The 25359-nt window shown below is 43.7% G+C and overlaps 2 protein-coding genes across 2 annotated transcripts in view; one reads left to right on the top strand and one right to left on the bottom strand.

Annotated features, from left to right (window-relative positions):
• Positions 1-25359, bottom strand: part of LOC137344365 (AT-rich interactive domain-containing protein 2-like) — a 309213-nt gene that overhangs the window by 255441 nt on the left and 28413 nt on the right. The window lies entirely within an intron of this gene.
• LOC137344672 (achaete-scute homolog 5-like) lies at positions 16512-17114 on the top strand. The gene has a single exon (XM_068007798.1). It carries the CDS (start codon positions 16512-16514, stop codon positions 17112-17114), a length of 603 nt encoding a protein of 200 aa, XP_067863899.1.

Raw genomic sequence — 25359 nt, 5'->3', positions numbered from 1 at the left:
CGTTCATGTCTATCAGAGTTGCTGGGACACCAGGGGGAGGACCTATAACCAATTAATCAGGCCAACCTAGCCTAAGCAATTGATCACAGGGCAATGGATTGCATGGACGTAGCAGTATTTAACAAGGATTGTAGAAAACGTTTACACTTATGGCCAGTACTGGAGGCCACTGCCCACATTACTCTGTATCAGGAGTCCAAGCCCAGTAGCAGACACTGTCCTTCTCCACAATGGACCACTGGACAGAGTCCGGAATCCCACTGGGGGGGGTCTCCAAATATATTTAAATTTTCCTGATCCTGGTAAATCGACCAGGGTCAAGGGTGGGCCATGGGGAAGTAGAATTCCTGCCCTGCCAAAGATAAACTGGGATTTCACAAAAATGGAAAAACCCAGCCCATGTCTCTGTCTCCATTTTAATCCATCCTTGACTGTCCCTATTTTTCTGATAATTTTACATATCATTCTTTGTCTTTCTTTATACACATGAGTGTATACATCTTTGTCTTGATACCTTTTGGTACCTTTATCTATTTTGTCTATCTATCTACTCACCTTGTTCTGTTTGAGTATCTATTTCATGCATATCCCTCCTTCTCATTATCCAGTTTATCCCTCTTTATCTGCCCTGCCATGTATAGATCTTGTTTTTCTACCTTGGTTTAATTTATCTCATGGTCCAGCTTGGCTCGGTAAGTAGCCTTCTCACCTCTGAGTCAGAAGGTTGTAGGTTCAAGCCCCACTCCAGAACTTGAGCACATAATCCAGGCTGATACTTCACTGAGGGAGTGCTGCACTGTTGGAGGTCTTTTGGATGAGACGTTAAACCAAGTCCCTGTTGGCCTGTTCAGGTGCAAGCAAAAAATTCCTTGGCATTTTTTCAAACAAGACCAATGGAGTTCTCCCAGTGTCCTGACCAACATTCATCCCTCAACCAACAGCACCAAAAACAGATTATCTGGTGACTTATCTCACTACTATTTGTGAGGTCTTGCTGTCAACAAATTGGCTGCTGCAATTGCAGACCTAACAACAGTGACTACACTTCAAAGAAAGTCATTTATTGGCTGCGAGGCACTTTGGGACATTCTGAAGACTTGAAAGGTGCTATATAAATGCCATGATGTGGAGATGCCGGTGATGGACTGGGGTTGACAAATGTAAGGAATCTTACAACACCAGGTTATAGTCCAACTATTTTATTTGAAAATCACAAGCTTTCGGAGGCTTTCTCCTTCGTCAGGTGAGCGAGTGTGACACTCACTCACCTGACGAAGGAGAAAGCCTCCGAAAGCTTGTGATTTTCAAATAAAACAGTTGGACTATAACCTGGTGGTGTAAGATTCCTTACATCTATATAAATGCAAGTTCTTTTATTCATTTTCAGGATGTGGGCATCGCTGGCAAGGCCAGCATTTATTGCCCATCCCTAGTTGCCCTTGAGAAGGTGGTGCTGGGCCTTCTCCTTGAACCGCTGCAGTGAAGGTGCTCCCACAACGCTCCCAGGATTTTGACCCAACGACAATATGTGTTTATTTATCTATTTTGGCTTGTTCCATCGATCTGTGTTATCCATGTGTTTCTTTATCTGTCCATCTATTCTATTCTCTACATTCTCCTCTGTTGACTTTTATATCCATCCCTTTGCCTTCCAGACTGTCTGTCTATTTTTTTTATCAATCTCTATCTGACTCTGTTTATTTGCTTATCTAGCTGACTATTTTGTTTCTCTATCTGCCTCTTTAAGTAGAATTTACACAGAAACAGGCCATTCAGCCCAGCTGGGCTATGCCGGTATTTATGGTCCCCACAAGCCTAATGAGCCTTTGTCCAACTGTCTGTCTTTAGCTGCTTGCCTACTGATTACCTCCTTGTTTTTACCCTGAGCTGTGCAGCGGATTCCAAGTTTGGGTTCCTTCTCCAGCTCCAGTATGACTCAGACAGAAGCCCTGCCCTGGGGGTGTAAGAGTGTTTGAAGTGAGATCAGGTATGCGATTGCTGTCTGACAGGACACCCAACTGACAACAGGATATTAATGAGAACCACAGCAAGCCTTCTGCCAATGTGCACAAACTCTACACACACACACACACACACACCTTTACAACCTGCAAGGCGGAACATTCAGACTCGAGCAGGGTCTGCAACCCTTCCTCACTTTGCCTGTCCACATCTGGGATTATAGAATTACTAGCGCTCTCAGCAAGAAGCACAGAATGTTGGATCTTTGGGACTGAGACAAACAGGAATATACGAGGTAAGTCAATGAATACTGGACTTAAATTGGGAAAGAAAAGAGTGAAGTTAAGTTGATTGTCTTATTTATTTCATCAGAAATTATATATAAAAAAAAATTATTATTGATCTTTATTTTAGAATAATAATTTGAAAAGAATTGATGTGAGGGATAAGGCTGGTCTCTTTTATAATAAGGACAAGATTATTCCGTCTCTCTGGATATTTTGTCCTGAGAAAGTGAGAACTGGACAGGGGCCAAGAAATACAGATTGAGATAAACCCAGGGAATAAATACTATCTGCAGGTTCAAGATAAACAGCGACCGTCACACTTGTGGAGATCCAAACACGATCAATTTAGAAAGGGCTGAAATCCGGTCTTTGTCATTTTATTCATAAAGAGGACGAGTTTAGGTTTTTGCTCCATTTCTGTTGCAACATTTCAGACCACTTTTTTTGCTAAAATTGGTAATGACCTAAGCTTTAAAGAATGCCTGAAGTCCATTAGAAGTGAACTGGGCTGTCGACCCTACCTGTTCTACATGATCGGTCGATCTCTAACCCTTGTTCTATATAATCGGTCGGTCTCTAGCCCCTTGTTCCATATGATCGGTCGGTCTCTAGTCCTTTGTTCTATATAATCGGTCGGTCTCTAGCCCCTTGTTCTATATGATCGGTCGGTCTCTAGCCCCTTGTTCTATATGATTGGTCGGTCTCTAGTCCTTTGTTCAATATGATCGGTTGGTCTCTAGCCCCTTGTTCTATATGATCGGTCGGTCCCTAGCCCCTTGTTCTATATGATCGGTCGGTCTCTAGCCCCTTGTTCTATATGATCGGTCGATCTCTAGCCCCTTGTTATATATGATCGGTCGGTCTCTAGCCCCTTGTTCTATATGATCAGTCGGTCTCTAGCCCCTTGTTCTATATGATCGGTCGATCTCTAGCCCCTTGTTATATATGATCGGTCGGTCTCTAGCCCCTTGTTCTATATGATCAGTCGGTCTCTAGCCCCTTGTTCTATATGATCGGTCGGTCTCTAGTTCTTTGTTCTATATGATCGGTCGGTCTCTAGCCCCTTGTTCTATATGATCAGTCGGTCTCTAGCCCCTTGTTCTATATGATCGGTCGGTCTCTAGTTCTTTGTTCTATATGATCGGTCGGTCTCTAGCCCCTTGTTCTATATGATCGGTCGGTCTCTAGCCCCTTGTTCTATATGATCGGTCGGTCTCTAGCCCCTTGTTCTATATGATCGGTCGGTCTCTAGCCCCTTGTTCTATATGATCGGTCGGTCTCTAGTCCTTTGTTCTATATGATCGGTCGGTCTCTAGCCCCTTGTTCTATATGATCGGTCGGTCTCTAGTCCTTTGTTCTATATGATCGGCCGATCTCTAGCCCTTGTTCTATATGATCGGTCGGTCTCTAGCCCCTTGTTCTATATGATCGGCCGATCTCTAGCCCCTTGTTCTATATGATCAGTCGGTCTCTGGTCCTTTGTTCTATATGATCAGTCGATCTCTAGCCCCTTGTTCTATATGATCGGTTGGTCTCTAGCCCCTTGTTCTATATGATCAGTCGGTCTCTAGTCCTTTGTTCTATATGATCGGTCGATCTCTAGCCCCTTGTTCTATGTGATCGGTCGGTCTCTAGCCCCTTGTTCTATATGATCGGTCGGTCTCTAGCCCCTTGTTCAAATTGATTGTTGGTCTCTAGCCCCCTTCTTCTATAAACAAAAGCTAGGATCTGCTTGTTCAGCGAGCTTGTCTAGTGAGTTGCTGAACCACAGAGACCAGGAAGATCCCAGCTTCCAATTCCCCCATCTGTACTGAGTTAAAGCTCTGCAGGAGCAGAGGCAGCGATGCAACAGTTGTCCTCTGCATTGGGAAGGAGATAGTTGGCCAGGCTTGACATTTCAGCGCAGTACTAAGGGAGTGCTGCACTGTCGGAAGTGCCGTCTTTTGGATGAGACGTTAAACCTCTCAGGTGGATGTAAAAGATCCCATGGCACTATCTAAAGAAGAGCAGGGTAGTTCTCCCGGTATCTTGGCCAATAATTATCCCTCAACCAACACCTAAAACAGATGATCCAGTCATTTACTTCATCGCTGTTTGTGGGACCTTGCTGTGGACAAATTGGCTGTCGCGTTTCCCACATTACAACAGTGACTACACTTCAAAAGTACTTCATTGGTTGTAAAGTGCTTTGGGACGCAGAGAGGTCATTATCTAGTGACTCCGGCTGTGTGTAGAGCTGTATGATGACAGGATTAGCCCGGGCTCTGATGCCACCTATGATAGAGTAACATATATAATGTGCTTAATGGGCAGTTGGGTGAGGAACTGGGAGTAACTGGCACCAATGGGATGGTATCCCAGTAAGGGATCAATGCCTTCAGGTGAGGCAAGGGGAGGATTGTCTAGTCCGCAAAAAGAAAAACTAAAGCATCTCATTGATTTTCACATTTAGAAGTTGCAGTTTAACAAGCCTCAAATTAATGTATCACTGTCTTGCTTTGGGAGTATTTTTAACATCCAACTTCAAACCTCAACCTATCGGGCAGGAAACACAGAGGAACGAGCATAGTATCTGCACAGATTCAGTTTGATATCCAACACGGCCACAGGAAGATAAATCGTACTTAAATTCAGCCACCCTATTTTAAATTGCCTTACCTCAGGCATCTGCCCTTATGGATCGAGTGCATTTTATGCTGAATCAGGGACTTGGGAGGTGATTAAAGAGAGTGCACTCCCGGCTCTCATCACCTCAGTGAAAGCCACATCCCAGACAAGAACAATCTGGAACATTCACTCTAACCATTAACAGTAAGTAGATTTTAAATGCAATGAGGTGACTGAACTGTGGTTGAGCTCAAGTTGGAATATCTGCAGTCAGGATAATTGGATTGTTCCTCGGGATAATGGGCCCGCTAATCGGGAATATAGAGCTGTTAATGAAAGGGATGATAAACAAAAGGACGAATTTTGGGAATTCGCAAGGTCATGAGTATCTGAAAGGAGAGAACCTATCTGTTTTCTCATCCAACATGGCCGGACCTGCTGTGCATTCCGGTACTTTCTGCTTTAGTAATATGAAAGTCTGCTTTCCGCAATAATGAGCTGTGAAGAAAAAAATACTTTTGATTAAATGAGATGTATCCTATCTTTTTAACAATTTCTAAAAGCGGTCTGTTCTATTCATTGTTTTATATTTTGGCCCATTCTTCACTCTTTTCCCACACGTTTTTTTCCTTCTCTGAAGGTGTTGACTCCCTGCTGGGGTACAGTTCCAGTGGGACTACTCACCCTCCAGTACCTCACCCCAATGCCCACTGTTCACGCTGTGGGGTCAAGGATATTCAAATGCAGGGTCACCAGGGACAAGCCTGACCTTGACCTGTGGGGAGTCTGTATTATCATATTTTATTCAGAAAATTAATTTACATTTTAATGACAGCAGGGACACAGTGCTTAATATGCATTTCCGTGGAAAATCTTTAAGAAGTTTATAAACTCCAATAATCCAGAGATCTGGGGACTAGATTTGTACTGTCTTTTAACTGCCTGGAGCAGCATTCAATACAAGAGTGTCTCCAATACAGTGAGACATGGGACATGGTTAATATTTATTGAGAAACCCAGGTGTATTTAATACCCATACAGAGCATGGGGGAACTCTAAGCAATGTGTATTATAAAGGGGGGAGAGTGAGTTATACAGAGCATGGGGTCCCTATTCAGAGGGGAACTGTAAGCAATGTGTATTATAAAGGGGGGAGAGTGAATTATGGAGGTTGTTTTATATGGTTTGTGTATTAAAGATAAGACGTCTTTCCCATTCTCAGGTCTAACCAACAAGCTGGCTCACACCCCCTGGCCCGTACTGGTCCCAGAGTCATGCTGAGAACCTTTATCATTACTCTCCCCCCCGTATGTAATGTGCCATCAAAATGTACAGTCGTTTCATAAATTATAGATGTGTATGTACTTTCTTGAGAATTCAATAAGAAAATGATAGAATGACCTTGCTTATTGTGACACAGTCTGTGGAATACCAGGCAGTCTCAAGGCCTTAGGATTATGCTGTGGGAAGCGGAGTGTTTGTGCTCGAATCTTCATACAGCATAATTTGAAGGCTACGGTGCCAGGCACGTGCTTATATATATCTATATATTCAGCTATATATTCTCCCCAGTGTCCTGGCCAATATTTATCCCTCAGTCAACATCACTAAAACAGATTATCTGGTCATTATCTCATTGCTATTTGTGGGAGCTTGCTGTGCGCAAATTGGCTGCCGCGTTTCCTACATTACATCAGTGACTACACTTCAAAAGTACTTCATTGGCTGTAAAGCGCTTTGGGACATCCTGAAAAAGATGCATTATAAATGCAAGTTTTTTATTTCTTTCTACATCTAAATATACTGTATCTCCCCGTGAATTTTGATGTCTAAATATATTGTATTTCCTTGAGTATTATATAAGTCTACATATACTGCATCCCCCTAAGTATTACATATGTATACATATACTATATCTCTCTATGTATTATATAAGGTGTAATTTTTCCACTTCGTACTCTCAGGAGGGATCCTCTTCCTTCCACCACCCCCCCACCACCACCCCCCCCCTCGCCCCTCAATCGCATGCTGGGAATTAGAACATTCACTGCGTGATTATCTGGTGTAAATAGTTGGAAAATCCTGCACAGCGAGTGCTCTAATTTCCAATTGGCACTCCCATCAGACAAAGCTTCCTGCCACATGGGGGGGGGGGGGCAAAGTCTAAAAATGACCCCTGTACTAAACCTCTTTCTCACCTGTCTACTTATACTGTGTGTTTTAGTGGTGATTGAGGTGAGAGATGTCAGTTCATGACCTTTACAGCCAGTGAAGGAGGAGAGTTTCATCCTATTGGTCTGGGTTAGATTTGGACTGAGAGCCGAGAGGCAGAATTAGAGTGTGCTCACCCACACTAATACCCTATCCTTCATTCAAATATATATTGTATCTCCGCTTGTGATGTATTTTTCAATTGAGGAACCTAGATGAGGGGACAAGGCCCTTAGAACAGATACCACCACAGTTGAAATGATCAGAAGACAAGATGGAGTAAATCAAGGAGGATTTGGGGTTTTGAAAGCCTGTAAATTGTAGGAGAGAGGGAAGGTAAAGACTTGAGGTCCTGGAAGAGAATGAGTTAGGGTTGGAGACCATGTGTTGAGCTATAAATTCAAGACACTGAGATGCAAGAAAGGGGAAAAATTTGTCAGACGGTTTTTGGAGGAACGTTCAGAGAACCCAGACTCTAGAAGATAAATATACAGCATTTTATCTCTATTTTATATCAAACGTGGGTTTGTGAGTTAGCTGGCATCATTCTACCACCATAATACCCATCAGTAAACTTGTCATGATGCAGGGATCAGCAAAAAAACATTAAACAACAAGCTGTTGTAGATATAAAGGGGGTGAATGAAAGACTTGCATTTATACAGTACCTTTCATGACCTCAGGACATCCCAAAGCACTTTACAGCCAATGAAGTACTTTTGAAGCATAGTCACTGTTGTAATGTAGGAAACATGGCAGCCAATTTGCACACAGGAAATTCCCACAGACAATTTTGTTTTAGGGATAAAGATTGGCCAGGACATCAGGGAGAACTCCCTTGCTTTTCTTCAAATAGTACCATGGGATCTTTTGCACTACCTGACAGTGCAGAGGGAGACTTAGGTTAATGTCTCATCTGAAAGACAGCACCTCTGACAGTACTGAGGGAGTGCTGCACTGTCACTGAAATGTCAGCCTAGATTATGTGCTCAAGTCTCTGGAGTGAGGTTTGAACCCACAACCTTCTGACTCAGAGGCAAGAGTGCTACCACTGAGCCAAGGTTGACTCAACGAAGGTCTAAATGAAGACACCAGCACTGAGACACTTACCTTCTTGTGATGATGATACTTTGGTTTCCTAGTCTTCCAGCTAGATTTTGATTAATCAAATCCCTGGCACATTTGGTTACAACATCCTTTATCCTGCAGCATTTCCCCAGCTGTTGGTTTTGTAACAGTTCACAAACACTTTGGATTTTTCACAAAGCCTGTGTACAAGACCAGAAGATCTGAGTAAAGCAGGAGTCCAGTACCTGATCAACTCTGCTCTTTCTGTGCTGTCACTGAAAGGTGATTACAGAAACAATAACACTTAGTACAAGGGATTTAGCCATTTAGATTCATTTTGTTTTGCTATTTTACATTCTGATTACAGTTTTTAACATTATACGTGTCATCAATTCAAACCCCCGGTCTGCACTAGTTACCAATTCAAACCCTTCGTCTGCTCTAGTTACCGATTCAAACACTTGGTCTGCGCTAGTTACCAATTCAAACCCTTGGTCTGCACTAGTTACCAATTCAAACCCTTGGTCTGCGCTAGTTACCAATTCAAACTCTTGGTCTGCGCTACTTACCAATTCAAACCCCCGGTCTGTGCTAGTTACCAATTCAAACTCCCAGTCTGTATTAGTTAGCAATTCAAACTCCCAGCCTGTGTTAGTTAACAATTCACACCTCGGGTCTGTGCTAGTTAGAAATTCAAACTCCCGCTCTGTGCTAGTTAGTAATTCAAACCCCCGGTCTACTTTAGTTGGCAATTCAAATCCCAGTCTGTGTTGGTTAGTTATAATTCAAACTCCTGGTCTATAGAAAGTCAGAGAGGAGAAACCTTGGCCAGGATTCCCACTCATGCTCACTTCCTAATGATCCCTGCAACACACACACACACACTTTCCAGCACAGGTCACTGGACAACAATTAAGAATGGGAACCCTGGATGATTTCTCTTTTCCAAACCCAGGGACACTGAGGCCAATTGTACCACCCCAGCTGTAGATTAGCAGTGCATAAACTTGCAATGATCATGTCACAATCGTTGCTGCTTCACTGTGGATCTAGAGGGTAGTGCTGTTCGTGAGGGAGTCGTTAACAATGCACTTCCACATCAGAGGCGGTGATGCATCAGATTGGTGGATTATAGAGGGATTACTTTATTAACCTCTGAGTCAGTGGTTGATAATCCACTGACCACTGACTGTCGTTAATAATCCACTAATAAGCCATTAACAATCCACGTTACATTAGAAATAAAAACAGAAAATGCTGGAGAAGCTCAGGCAGCATCTGTGGAGAAAGAAACAGAGTTAATGTTTCAGATCGAAGACCTTTCATCAAAACTGGAAGAAGTTAAAAGAGTTAAAGTTTTTAACCAAGTACAGAGCCAGGGAAAGGGAGGGAGGGAGGGGAGGAAAGGACAAAAGGGAAGGTCTGTGATAGGGTAGAGGGCACGAGTGATTAAATGATAAAAGGGATGATGGTGCAAAGCAAGGAGGGTGGTAATGGGACAGGTTACGAAACAAAAGATTGATCAGGAATATCTGTAAATGGCAGCAACAGAACCAAGTTACATTAGGCAGTGATAGATCAGAGGGAGCTGTTGATGGGTTATTTACATTCTTTCTGTATTGGTTGTACCTCTTATATTTGATCTATGTTTTTAATAAAACAGAAATTGTTGGAAATATACAGCAGGTATGTCAATACCTGTAAATGGTAAACATGATTAATGCTTTGGGTGGAGCTGCTTGATCAGACTGAATGGGCCAGAACTCGTGCAGAACGGCGAGGCTCCTGCCAATTAAATTAACCAATGTACTTACTGCGGGCTCTGTGGCGTCAAACTTTTAAAACTTTTGAACTTTTAAAAAGCTGTGCGCTATCAACTCAGCCTCTGAGCAGCGTAACTCGATGCGCATGGAACAGTCTGTGGGAATAGAAAACACACCCACAGAATCTGTCCGGAAGAGAAATCACAGCCCACAAGCAGGCAAGCAAATTTAATTCCTTTAAAGTTAATATTCTGGGAATCACTGTAAATAAAAATGTTAACTTTTTAATAAAAAAGAAATAACTGAATTAAATTAAAGAGACAGAAAGGAAAAAAATTTTTTAAATTAATGTTTTAATTTTTAACATTTTTTTTAATGACCAAAAACTATTAAAGTAAGGAGTAATATGAGACTCCACATTTTTTTAATTTAATTTTTAATTGTTTGGCAGTCATTAAGACTAACCGCGCTTTTAAAACTTAGTTCAGGCCTGGTATTTTTAAGCATACCTGTTTGGTGGTGTAATTAGTTACTGTCCAGCTGGGAGGATGGGCAAGTTTGCGATTTTTCCGTGATTTCTATGATTATGGTGTGCGATGGCCCTTTAATTCGCAGCTGGCATATCGCCAGCAAACCACTAGGAGCAAGCTCACGATTTCCACGTTTCACTGCACATGTGCAAACACAGGAACTTGCTCCTTCAATTCACCACCAAAAACTGAGAGTGCTGTTCAGCTCCACCGTTAATTCGGGAACAAGTTCTGCCCCAGTATGTTTCAGTTTTGTATTTTTAGTCTTATCTCTATTGTGATATTTAGTTTCTTCAGTGGGTAGAACATTATAAGTCAGGCTTGTGGCACTTTATAAACCTGCTGGGTTTTAGAAAATGTTATAGACCAATCGTTACTCCCTGGTGGCGTAACGTCACTGCGTAAATCACTGCCTGGTGCGCTGGAGATCGGTACAGTCCAGGAAACTCCCAGCTTTGATCCCTAGTCCATGCTGAGTTAGCTGATTTCTGCTGGGATAGTGGGAATGCTATAACTGACCTCAGCGTCCCAGTAAAGAAAGAACTTACATTTATATAGCGCCTTTCACGACCTCAGGACACCCCAAAGAGCGTTACAGCCCATTAAGTAGTTTTGAAGTTAGTCACTGTTGTAATGTAGGAAACACAACAGCCAATTTACAGACAGCAAGATGATAATGACCAGATCATCTGTTTTAGTGACGTTGGTTGAGGGATAAATATTGGCCAGGACACCCTGATCTTCTTCAAAAGAGTGCCATGGGATCTTTTACATTCACCTGAGAGAACAGACAGGGCCTCAGTTTAACATCTCACCCGAAAGACAGGACCTCTGACAGTGCAGCACTCCCTGAGTACCAGTCAGGGTTATGTACTCAAGTCTCTGGAGTGGGGCTTGAACCCTTGACCTTTATGACTGAGAGGCAAGAGAGCGACCACTGAGCCAAGGCTGACACAGTGTGATAGTGCACTGAGGCCAACTGTAGCACCCCTATTGGCACCTTGGATGAAACTCAGCAGAGGGCTGGGATCTCCCTGGTCTCTTTGTCTTAGTCTGACATTGGATGGTGCAGTTACCCACTTGGCTATTATGATGGCTGTTTTACCTTTTTAAAATAATCCCATTCATTTCTGGGCCTTGTTCTTCTGAGTAAAAGAATCTCCTGCTGGAAGGAGTTAAACCTGGTGCTGAAACATCCAGCTCTTGTTACAGACCCATGTAGAATGATGTACCCAACATATCAGCTCTCTCCCCACAGCACCTCTTGAAGGAGTGGACTAGTCACATTCTGCGTTATCAATGGGAGTCATACATAAATACTTTAGTAGCTCTTAAAGGTTAAGTGCAAAGCTGGAATCTGTACACCTTCACCCTGCTCTATTCCACATGGAGGCTCAAACAGATGCCTCCAGACATGGCAGAAACTTGAGCTCTCTGTATTGAAGGGATGGCTCTTATTAGTCTTTATTTCAAGCACTGGGTTCATCTGTGAACAACTCGCTCCAATGTGAAGTGAGCTGTCCTGGTACATTCCTAGGAGAGCAGTGTTCGTAGACCAGAGCTCAGGAGGACCAGAGTAACAAGTCAGGCCTTATAGTGAGGCACAAACAGGATGCACCTATTTGGATAAATGCATTGTGGGACGGAGGAGTTATTAATTACAGGATGGAAATTTGATGTAAGATCAATTCACGGACTTTGTAATTGCGAAATAGGACAGAAGAGCATAATCCCAACAACTCAATGAGTTCAACCATTGAGTAGCTGAACCCATTCGACCAGGAAGGTCCCAGGGTTCGAGCCCTAGTCTGTGATAAGTTATCTGATTTCAGCCAAACCAGCAGTGGGGATGCTACGATTGTTCTCAGCACCCCTTGCTGGATAGGGAAGGAGGGATGGAAATTCGTTCATTTTTATTATCCAGTGACCCTTGCTGGAAAGTAAAAGTTTGTGGACTGGGCTCATCTGTGACACCCCCATGACAGAATAACCTGCTGACACTCTCACACAAGTGGCCATTCTTCACAGCTGAGCCTAGATTGGTCAAGAAGGATGGCCCCTTGGGCAAGGTTGGGCGAAGCTGCCACTACCCATGTGACCGTACCCCAGCAATGGGTCAACAGCACGGACTTCCATCTCTTGTGACGCTTGAAAATAGACACAGAAAGGGCAGGAAAGGGCGATTGGGGAACAGGGTGGTGCATTAGGGGGGAATCAGTTGCTCCAGATTGCTGACTATTTTTGGCCTTGCCGGTCAGGTCTGGGATGGGCTGCCAAAAGCTCCCATTCAAAGCAGGTGGGAGCCTCATTTACATATCAGATGAGGGCGGGACATATTGAACACAATTTCCTGGTGGGTGGGACGCAGGACACCCAGTGCAATCCACAGCCAGGGAAGCTGGCACCCAGGGGCTGCTGGGTACGGAGAGCTCAGGGGTCAGAGGCCAGTTCCGTTTGTGCCTGTTATTATTAATTGTTACTTTCTTGACCCTGGCACCAGCAACTGGTTTTCCAATAGGGATCCCACGAGCTGATGTGTTCGGCTCAGCCATGTTTGTTTTGAACGGCGGAGCAGGCCCGAGGGGCCGAATGGCCTACTCTTGCTCCTATTTTCTATGTTTCTATGGAAGGAGCGGAGGAGCCGATGAGGGATTGCTAAGCAGGCCAGACTGCCCTAGCGGTGCTCTGTGCCATTTTGCACACCTGCATCTGCAGCAGAGGTGTCATTACCTCACTTAAGCAGACATAGTGCTGGAGAGGCTTTATCATCTCCCCCTTCAGCCTTGGTAAAGGTCGCTAATGGGTTGAGATGCCTGTTTTGTCTGTATTTGCTCTTATGCTGTGGGCAATGCTTGCAATGCAGTATTAATTGCCCACCCTAGTAGCCCTCAGGGCATTAAGAGTCACCCACATAGTGTGTCACATGTACACTGTAAACAATTTTACAACACCAAGTTATAGTCCAGCAATTTTATTTTAAATTCACAAGCTTTCGGAGATTTTCTCCTTCCTCAGGCAAATTTGCCTGAGGAAGGAGAAAATCTCCGAAAGCTTGTGAATTTAAAATAAAATTGCTGGACTATAACTTGGTGTTGTAAAATTGTTTACAATTGTCAACCCCAGTCCATCACCGGCATCTCCACAACATGTACACTGGGTAGGGATGCTAGGTTCCCTTCCCTGAAGCAGTCGGGTTTTTACTACAATCCGGCAGCTTTCATGGTTATTTTCCTGGTGCAAGCCAATAAATGTCCAGATTTATTGAATTCAATTATTGAATTGATTTGAACTCACAACCTCTAGGTTCCTCGTCCAGTACCATAATCACTAGGCTCTGGTACCCATACCATAGGCTCTCTAAAGGCTTTCAGAATTTTTGTCCCTCTTCTGTAACACTCCCCTTTAATTGTACCCATCCCTTTAAAGCTGACTTTCCCACACGAGTGCACATCTTAGGCCTGTCTGTCTGACTTGCTGCAGTGAATACATTATGCAGACGAGCTTACACCAGAGAATTGAGTGCAATGAGCAGTTGCAGGCTGGATTTGTACTACTCTTAACCATTTTCAAAGGACTTAGACCTGTCCACTAAAATCAACCTCAGCATCTTCATGAGAGAAAATTGGTGAGGCAAAAGAGAATGTTCAGAGTTCATTAGTTTTAGCAATAGACGGGCATACCATAGGAGGTATTATAGTGACGTGAGCTATCAGATCACACAGATTGAAAGACTTGCATTTACATAGTGCCTTTCACGACCTCAGGATGTCTCAAAGCGCTTTACAGCCAATGAAGCACTTTTGAAGTGTAGTCACTGTTATAATGTAACACAGCAGTAATTTGCGCACAGCAAGATCCCACAAACAGCAATGTGATAATGAGGGACAAATATTGTCCAGGACACCGGAGTGTACTCCCTTGCACTTCTTCGAATAGTGCCATGAGATCTTTCACGTCCACCTGAGAGGGCAGACGGGGCCTCAGTTTAACATCTCATCCAAAAGACAGCACCCTCCAACAATGCAGCACTCCCTCAGTACTGCACTGAAGTGTCAGCCTAGATTTTGTGCTCAAGTCTCTGGAGTGGGACTTGAACCCACAACCTTCTGACCCAGAAGCAAGAGTGCTACCACTGAGCCATGAATGACACATTGGGTGCTTTTGAAGATACAGTGCCCAGAACTGAATGCAGTATTCCATATTTAACCTTGCCTACAATGATACTTTTCCTTTCCTCAACTCAGTTCTAAGCTGGTGTGACACCAGAGCACAAAACTACTCTCGTCTGCCTCGAATTGACAGTCTCACTCAGCGAGGTCATGGGCTGGGTTTTTCTCTGTAGAACTCCACAAAACCAGGTGGTATGGGGTGTAAAATGAAGGGAGATGGGACGGAATCATCTACTGCCAGCACTGCCAGGAACTCCCCCCCCCCCCCCCCCCCCGCAAGGAACTCGAGGTCCCACTCCAGCCCTCCTCCAGTGGCAAGACCATCCCTGAGAGGAAGGGCCACTCGTTGGTCATAGTCCATCCTGAGTCAGCGAGTCCAAGAGAGAGTGGAGAAAACCGACAAATGCAATAGTGCATATTTTCTATGGCTTCCTTGCATAAAAACCCCTTGTAATCATAAAAACCCTTTGTAATCATAAAAACCCTTTGTAATGCTCTTTAATTACAGCGTCCTTAAACACTTGTTGAATAAGAGCAGAAGGTTCATTTTTTAATTCATTCTCAGAATGTGGGGCATTACTATTGCCTGTCCCTAGTTGCCCTTGAGAAGGTGATGCGGTTTGATACAACTGAGCAGTTTGCTAGGTCATGTCAAAGGGCAGTTAAGAGTCAGCCAAACTGGAGTCACGTATAGGCCAGACCAGATAAGGATGGCAAGTTTCCTTCCCTAAAGGAAATTAGTGAATCAGTTAGGTTATCACAACAATCCGACAGCTTCACGGTCACTTTTACTAAAACCAGCTTTTTATTTTCAGATATTTTTTAAACTGAATTTAAATTTTCAAATTGCCATGGCAGGATTTGCACTCACGTTCTCTGGATTATTAGTCCAGACCTCTGGATTACTAGCCCAGTAACATAACCACTACACTACCACACCCACCAATCACCACACTAACCGTTCAGTAACACAACAGACAGTAACTGTACAATTGTTGTACAATCACTAAAACATTTCCTTTTATTCTAGGGCCTGGTTACAGGAGCTTTCTGCGGTGAGCTGTCATGAGGTATTTCTGAACTGGGTGACCTTCCTCAACACTATTCCTTGGTCAGGCTGTTCGTGGAGACAAATGATTGCAGTTTTGGATCACTCACAGTGCAGCAAAAGGAAGAGCCTCCCTGCACCAGGCTTCAGAAACCATTCCAGAGCTCAGAGTTAAAGAGGAGGCCCAGAGCTCAGAGTTAAAGAGGAGGTCCAGGACTCAGAGTTAAAGAGGAGGCCCAGAACTCAGAGTTAAAGAGGAGGTCCAGAGCTCAGAGTTAAAGAGGAGGCCCAGAGCTCAGAGTTAAAGAGGAGGTCCAGAACTCAGAGTTAAAGAGGAGGCCCAGGACTCAGAGTTAAAGAGGAGGTCCAGAACTCAGAGTTAAAGAGGAGGCCCAGAACTCAGAGTTAAAGAGGAGGCCCAGAACTCAGAGTTAAAGAGGAGGCCCAGAACTCAGAGTTAAAGAGGAGGTCCAGAGCTCAGAGGTAAAGAGGAGGCCCAGAACCCAGAGTTAAAGAGAAGGCCCAGGACTCAGAGTTAAAGAGGAGGCCCAGGACTCAGAGTTAAAGAGAAGGCCCAGGACTCAGAGTTAAAGAGGAGGCCCAGAGCTCAGAGTTAAAGAGGAGGCCCAGAGGTCAGAGTAGCTGACACCAGCCTCTTGTCTCTGAAGTAGAGTTTGTGTTAGAGTCTTATTTAAGTAAGGCCTATCGCTAACGTCCAAGGGCTGCGGAGCAAAGGAGAAGCACAGCTCCTGTCAGATGCCACTATCAGAGCAGTGCAGTCCAGCAAGCCAAGAGTCAGTTTAATGCTTTAAGAGTTGACAACCGTGGGATTTTTTTTCTCTTTGCCTCTTGCTGCAGAATCCAAGATGAACAGTAACTATCCCAGGTCACTGATGGACAGGAGGCCGGTGGCTGCCCCTAACTGCATGCAGCTGGGTGTGCCCCTACCTTCAGACCCATCCCCACTCCGCAATCCACATCTGCCCCACGGTGACAGCTTAACACATGTCCCCTTTCTGGTCTATCCAACCAACTTAGAGTCAACCTATTATGATACTTACGGTAGCATGTTTCCCTACATGCCGTTCCACGGGCATTTTGGAGTCTATGACTGTCCCTTCGAGCCAGCCTTCATCCAAAAGAGAAATGAGAGGGAGAGGCAGAGGGTTAAGTGTGTGAACGAGGGCTACGCCAGACTCCGCGATCATCTTCCGGGGGCAATGTCGGAGAAACGCTTGAGCAAAGTGGAAACCTTACGAGCTGCTATCAGGTACATCAAGTACCTGCAGGACTTACTCAGCCACAGCCCCGAGAGGTCCCCACAGTTAACAGAGGAGCCCCAGAAGGACAGTAAGACTCACGACTCCCCTGTCTCCAAGCAGGACTGCAACAGTGACGGGGAATCGAAAAACTCGTCACCGTACTGCGAGTCAGAGGGTTCGAGCAGTTCAACCTCCGATCGAAGCTGATGGGTCAGCGATCATCAAAGAAACAAAGCCTTTGTTTGACAATATCCCGTGAGTCCTGCGAGGCATCAGAAAGCAGCTCACACAACTTCCATCCATGTCCCTCTGTTTCACTACAACGAACAACAGTTTTAATAAATAAAAGATACTTAATATGTGCCAGTGTTAAATTGTGGGATAACAGAACACGGAGTGGAGAATATTGGGGTGAACAGAATTCAGAGTGGGAAAATATGGGACAAAGAGGAACTGTAGGATCAACAGAATACAGACTGGAGAACGGTTTAATAAACAGATTATAGATCAGTGAACGGTGGGATAAACAGATTACAAATCGGGGAACAGCTGGATAAACAGAATACAGACTGGGGAACTGTGGGATAAACAGAATACAGACTGGGGAATTGTGGGATAAACAGAATACAGACTGGGGAACTGTGGGATAAACAGAATACAGACTGGGGAACTGTGGGATAAACAGAATACAGACTGGGGAACTGTGGGATAAACAGAATACAGACTGGGGAACTGTGGGATAAACAGAATACAGACTGGGGAATTGTGGGATAAACAGAATACAGACTGGGGAATTGTGAGATAAACAGAATACAGACTGGGGAATTGTGGGATAAACAGAATACAGACTGGGGAACTGTGGGATAAACAGAATACAGACTGGGGAATTGTGGGATATATAGAATACAGACTGGGGAATTGTGGGATAAACAGAATACAGACTGGGGAATTGTGGGATAAACAGAATACAGACTGGGGAATTGTGGGATAAACAGAATACAGACTGGGGAATTGTGGGATAAACAGAATACAGACTGGGGAACTGTGGGATAAACAGAATACAGAATGGGGAACTGTGGGATATATAGAATACAGACTGGGGAATTGTGGGATAAACAGAATACAGACTGGGAAATTGTGGGATAAACAGAATACAGACTGGGGAACTGTGGGATAAACAGAATACAGACTGGGGAACTGTGGGATATATAGAATACAGACTGGGGAATTGTGGGATAAACAGAATACAGACTGGGGAACTGTGGGATATATAGAATACAGACTGGGGAATTGTGGGATAAACAGAATACAGACTGGGAAATTGTGGGATAAACAGAATACAGACTGGGGAACTGTGGGATATATAGAATACAGACTGGGGAATTGTGGGATAAACAGAATACAGACTGGGAAATTGTGGGATAAACAGAATACAGACTGGGAAATTGTGGGATAAACAGAATACAGACTGGGGAACTGTGGGATATATAGAATACAGACTGGGGAATTGTGGGATAAACAGAATACAGACTGGGAAATTGTGGGATAAACAGAATACAGACTGGGGAACTGTGGGATATATAGAATACAGACTGGGGAATTGTGGGATAAACAGAATACAGACTGGGAAATTGTGGGATAAACAGAATACAGACTGGGGAACTGTGGGATAAACAGAATACAGACTGGGGAATTGTGGGATAAACAGAATACAGACTGGGGAACTGTGGGATAAACAGAATACAGACTGGGGAACTGTGGGATAAACAGAATACAGACTGGGGAATTGTGGGATAAACAGAATACAGACTGGGGAACTGTGGGATAAACAGAATACAGACTGGGGAACTGTGGGATAAACAGAATACAGACTGGGGAACCGTGGGATAAACAGAATACAGACTGGGGAATTGTGGGATAAACAGAATACAGACTGGGGAATTGTGGGATAAACAGAATACAGACTGGGGAACCGTGGGATAAACAGAATACAGACTGGGGAATTGTGGGATAAACAGAATACAGAATGGGGAACTGTGGGATAAACAGAATACAGACTGGGGAATTGTGGGATAAACAGAATACAGACTGGGGAACTGTGGGATAAACAGAATACAGACTGGGGAACTGTGGGATAAACAGAATACAGACTGGGGAATTGTGGGATAAACAGAATACAGACTGGGGAACTGTGGGATAAACAGAATACAGACTGGGGAACCGTGGGATAAACAGAATACAGACTGGGGAATTGTGGGATAAACAGAATACAGACTGGGGAATTGTGGGATATATAGAATACAGACTGGGGAATTGTGGGATAAACAGAATACAGACTGGGGAATTGTGGGATAAACAGAATACAGACTGGGGAATTGTGGGATATATAGAATACAGACTGGGGAATTGTGGGATAAACAGAATACAGACTGGGGAATTGTGGGATAAACAGAATACAGACTGGGGAATTGTGGGATATATAGAATACAGACTGGGGAACTGTGGGATAAACAGAATACAGACTGGGGAACCGTGGGATAAACAGAATACAGACTGGGGAATTGTGGGATAAACAGAATACAGACTGGGGAATTGTGGGATATATAGAATACAGACTGGGGAACTGTGGGATAAACAGAATACAGACTGGGGAATTGTGGGATAAACAGAATACAGACTGGGGAATTGTGGGATATATAGAATACAGACTGGGGAATTGTGGGATAAACAGAATACAGACTGGGGAATTGTGGGATAAACAGAATACAGACTGGGGAATTGTGGGATATATAGAATACAGACTGGGGAATTGTGGGATAAAGAGAATACAGACTGGGGAATTGTGGGATAAACAGAATACAGACTGGGGAACTGTGGGATATATAGAATACAGACTGGGGAATTGTGGGATAAACAGAATACAGACTGGGGAATTGTGGGATAAACAGAATACAGACTGGGGAATTGTGGGATATATAGAATACAGACTGGGGAATTGTGGGATAAACAGAATACAGACTGGGGAATTGTGGGATAAACAGAATACAGACTGGGGAATTGTGGGATATATAGAATACAGACTGGGGAATTGTGGGATAAACAGAATACAGACTGGGGAATTGTGGGATAAACAGAATACAGACTGGGGAACTGTGGGATAAACAGAATACAGACTGGGGAACTGTGGGATAAACAGAATACAGACTGGGGAATTGTGGGATAAACAGAATACAGACTGGGGAATTGTGGGATAAACAGAATACAGACTGGGGAATTGTGGGATAAACAGAATACAGACTGGGGAACTGTGGGATAAACAGAATACAGAATGGGGAACTGTGGGATAAACAGAATACAGACTGGGGAATTGTGGGATAAACAGAATACAGACTGGGGAATTGTGGGATAAACAGAATACAGACTGGGGAATTGTGGGATAAACAGAATACAGACTGGGGAATTGTGGGATAAACAGAATACAGACTGGGGAACTGTGGGATAAACAGAATACAGACTGGGGAACTGTGGGATAAACAGAATACAGACTGGGGAATTGTGGGATAAACAGAATACAGACTGGGGAACTGTGGGATAAACAGAATACAGACTGGGGAACTGTGGGATAAACAGAATACAGACTGGGGAACTGTGGGATAAACAGAATACAGACTGGGGAACTGTGGGATAAACAGAATACAGACTGGGGAACTGTGGGATAAACAGAATACAGACTGGGGAATTGTGGGATAAACAGAATACAGACTGGGGAATTGTGGGATAAACAGAATACAGACTGGGGAACTGTGGGATATATAGAATACAGACTGGGGAACTGTGGGATAAACAGAATACAGACTGGAGAATTGTGGGATAAACAGAATACAGACTGGGGAATTGTGGGATAAACAGAATACAGACTGGGGAATTGTGGGATAAACAGAATACAGAATGGGGAATTGTGGGATAAACAGAATACAGACTGGGGAACTGTGGGATAAACAGAATACAGACTGGGGAACTGTGGGATAAACAGAATACAGACTGGGGAACTGTGGGATAAACAGAATACAGACTGGGGAACTGTGGGATAAACAGAATACAGACTGGGGAATTGTGGGATAAACAGAATACAGAATGGGGAATTGTGGGATAAACAGAATACAGACTGGGGAATTGTGGGATAAACAGAATACAGACTGGGGAATTGTGGGATAAACAGAATACAGACTGGGGAATTGTGGGATAAACAGAATACAGAATGGAGAATTGTGGGATAAACAGAATACAGAATGGGGAATTGTGGGATAAACAGAATACAGACTGGGGAACTGTGGGATAAACAGAATACAGACTGGGGAATTGTGGGATAAACAGAATACAGACTGGGGAACTGTGGGATAAACAGAATACAGACTGGGGAACTGTGGGATAAACAGAATACAGACTGGGGAACTGTGGGATAAACAGAATACAGACTGGGGAACTGTGGGATATATAGAATACAGACTGGGGAATTGTGGGATAAACAGAATACAGACTGGGGAATTGTGGGATAAACAGAATACAGACTGGGGAATTGTGGGATAAACAGAATACAGACTGGGGAATTGTGGGATAAACAGAATACAGAATGGAGAATTGTGGGATAAACAGAATACAGACTGGGGAATTGTGGGATAAACAGAATACAGACTGGGGAATTGTGGGATAAACAGAATACAGAATGGAGAATTGTGGGATAAACAGAATACAGACTGGGGAATTGTGGGATAAACAGAATACAGACTGGGGAATTGTGGGATAAACAGAATACAGACTGGGGAATTGTGGGATAAACAGAATACAGACTGGGGAATTGTGGGATAAACAGAATACAGACTGGGGAATTGTGGGATAAACAGAATACAGAATGGAGAATTGTGGGATAAACAGAATACAGAATGGGGAATTGTGGGATAAACAGAATACAGACTGGGGAATTGTGGGATAAACAGAATACAGACTGGGGAACTGTGGGATAAACAGAATACAGACTGGGGAATTGTGGGATAAACAGAATACAGACTGGGGAATTGTAGGATAAACAGAATACAGACTGGGGAACTGTGGGATAAACAGAATACAGACTGGGGAATTGTGGGATAAACAGAATACAGAATGGGGAATTGTGGGATAAACAGAATACAGACTGGGGAACTGTGGGATAAACAGAATACAGACTGGGGAATTGTGGGATAAACAGAATACAGACTGGGGAATTGTGGGATAAACAGAATACAGACTGGGGAACTGTGGGATAAACAGAATACAGACTGGGGAATTGTGGGATAAACAGAATACAGACTGGGGAATTGTGGGATAAACAGAATACAGACTGGGGAATTGTGGGATAAACAGAATACAGACTGGGGAATTGTGGGATAAACAGAATACAGACTGGGGAATTGTGGGATAAACAGAATACAGACTGGGGAACTGTGGGATAAACAGAATACAGACTGGGGAACTGTGGGATATATAGAATACAGACTGGGGAACTGTGGGATAAACAGAATACAGACTGGGGAACTGTGGGATAAACAGAATACAGACTGGGGAACTGTGGGATAAACAGAATACAGACTGGGGAACTGTGGGATAAACAGAATACAGACTGGGGAATTGTGGGATAAACAGAATACAGACTGGGGAATTGTGGGATAAACAGAATACAGACTGGGGAACTGTGGGATAAACAGAATACAGACTGGGGAACCGTGGGATAAACAGAATACAGACTGGGGAATTGTGGGATAAACAGAATACAGACTGGGGAATTGTGGGATAAACAGAATACAGAATGGGGAACTGTGGGATAAACAGAATACAGACTGGGGAACTGTGGGATAAACAGAATACAGACTGGGGAACTGTGGGATAAACAGAATACAGACTGGGGAACTGTGGGATAAACAGAATACAGACTGGGGAATTGTGGGATAAACAGAATACAGACTGGGGAATTGTGGGATAAACAGAATACAGACTGGGGAATTGTGGGATAAACAGAATACAGAATGGGGAACTGTGGGATAAACAGAATACAGACTGGGGAACCGTGGGATAAACAGAATACAGACTGGGGAATTGTGGGATAAACAGAATACAGACTGGGGAATTGTGGGATAAACAGAATACAGAATGGGGAACTGTGGGATAAACAGAATACAGACTGGGGAACTGTGGGATAAACAGAATACAGACTGGGGAATTGTGGGATAAACAGAATACAGACTGGGGAATTGTGGGATAAACAGAATACAGTCTGGGGAACTGTGGGATAAACAGAATACAGACTGGGGAACTGTGGGATAAACAGAATACAGACTGGGGAATTGTGGGATATATAGAATACAGACTGGGGAACTGTGGGATAAACAGAATACAGACTGGGGAACTGTGGGATAAACAGAATACAGACTGGGGAACTGTGGGATAAACAGAATACAGACTGGGGAACTGTGGGATAAACAGAATACAGACTGGGGAACTGTGGGATAAACAGAATACAGACTGGGGAACTGTGGGATAAACAGAATACAGACTGGGGAACTGTGGGATAAACAGAATACAGACTGGGGAACTGTGGGATAAACAGAATACAGACTGGGGAACTGTGGGATAAACAGAATACAGACTGGGGAACTGTGGGATAAACAGAATAAAGACTGGGGAACTGTGGGATAAACAGAATACAGACTGGGGAATTGTGGGATAAACAGAATACAGTCTGGGGAACTGTGGGATAAACAGAATACAGACTGGGGAATTGTGGGATAAACAGAATACAGACTGGGGAATTGTGGGATAAACAGAATACAGACTGGGGAACTGTGGGATAAACAGAATACAGACTGGGGAATTGTGGGATAAACAGAATACAGACTGGGGAATTGTGGGATAAACAGAATACAGACTGGGGAATTGTGGGATAAATAGAATACAGTCTGGGGAACTGTGGGATAAACAGAATACAGACTGGGGAACTGTGGGATAAACAGAATACAGACTGGGGAATTGTGGGATATATAGAATACAGACTGGGGAATTGTGGGATAAACAGAATACAGACTGGGGAATTGTGGGATATATAGAATACAGACTGGGGAATTGTGGGATAAACAGAATACAGTCTGGGGAACTGTGGGATAAACAGAATACAGACTGGGGAACTGTGGGATAAACAGAATACAGACTGGGGAATTGTGGGATATATAGAATACAGACTGGGGAACTGTGGGATAAACAGAATACAGACTGGGGAATTGTGGGATAAACAGAATACAGACTGGGGAATTGTGGGATAAACAGAATACAGACTGGGGAACTGTGGGATAAACAGAATACAGAATGGGGAATTGTGGGATAAACAGAATACAGACTGGGGAATTGTGGGATAAACAGAATACAGACTGGGGAATTGTGGGATAAACAGAATACAGACTGGGGAATTGTGGGATAAACAGAATACAGACTGGGGAACTGTGGGATAAACAGAATACAGAATGGGGAATTGTGGGATAAACAGAATACAGACTGGGGAATTGTAGGATAAACAGAATACAGACTGGAGAATTGTAGGATAAACAGAATACAGACTGGGGAACTGTGGGATAAACAGAATACAGACTGGGGAACTGTGGGATAAACAGAATACAGACTGGGGAACTGTGGGATAAACAGAATACAGACTGGGGAATTGTGGGATAAACAGAATACAGACTGGGGAACTGTGGGATAAACAGAATACAGACTGGAGAATTGTGGGATAAACAGAATACAGACTGGGGAACTGTGGGATAAACAGAATACAGACTGGGGAACTGTGGGATAAACAGAATACAGAATGGGGAACTGTGGGATAAACAGAATACAGACTGGGGAACTGTGGGATAAACAGAATACAGACTGGGGAATTGTGGGATATATAGAATACAGACTGGGGAATTGTGGGATAAACAGAATACAGACTGGAGAATTGTGGGATAAACAGAATACAGACTGGGGAATTGTGGGATAAACAGAATACAGACTGGGGAACTGTGGGATAAACAGAATACAGAATGGGGAACTGTGGGATAAACAGAATACAGAATGGGGAATTGTGGGATAAACAGAATACAGACTGGGGAACTGTGGGATAAACAGAATACAGACTGGGGAACTGTGGGATAAACAGAATACAGACTGGGGAATTGTGGGATAAACAGAATACAGACTGGGGAACTGTGGGATAAACAGAATACAGACTGGGGAATTGTGGGATAAACAGAATACAGACTGGGGAACTGTGGGATAAACAGAATACAGACTGGGGAACTGTGGGATAAACAGAATACAGACTGGGGAACTGTGGGATAAACAGAATACAGAATGGGGAACTGTGGGATAAACAGAATACAGACTGGGGAAT

Source organism: Heptranchias perlo, chromosome 27, assembly GCF_035084215.1.
Source record: "Heptranchias perlo isolate sHepPer1 chromosome 27, sHepPer1.hap1, whole genome shotgun sequence".
Lineage (NCBI taxonomy): Eukaryota > Metazoa > Chordata > Chondrichthyes > Hexanchiformes > Hexanchidae > Heptranchias > Heptranchias perlo.
Note: the sequence above shows the minus strand (reverse complement) of the source record. Positions and strands in the feature narration are given on the sequence as shown.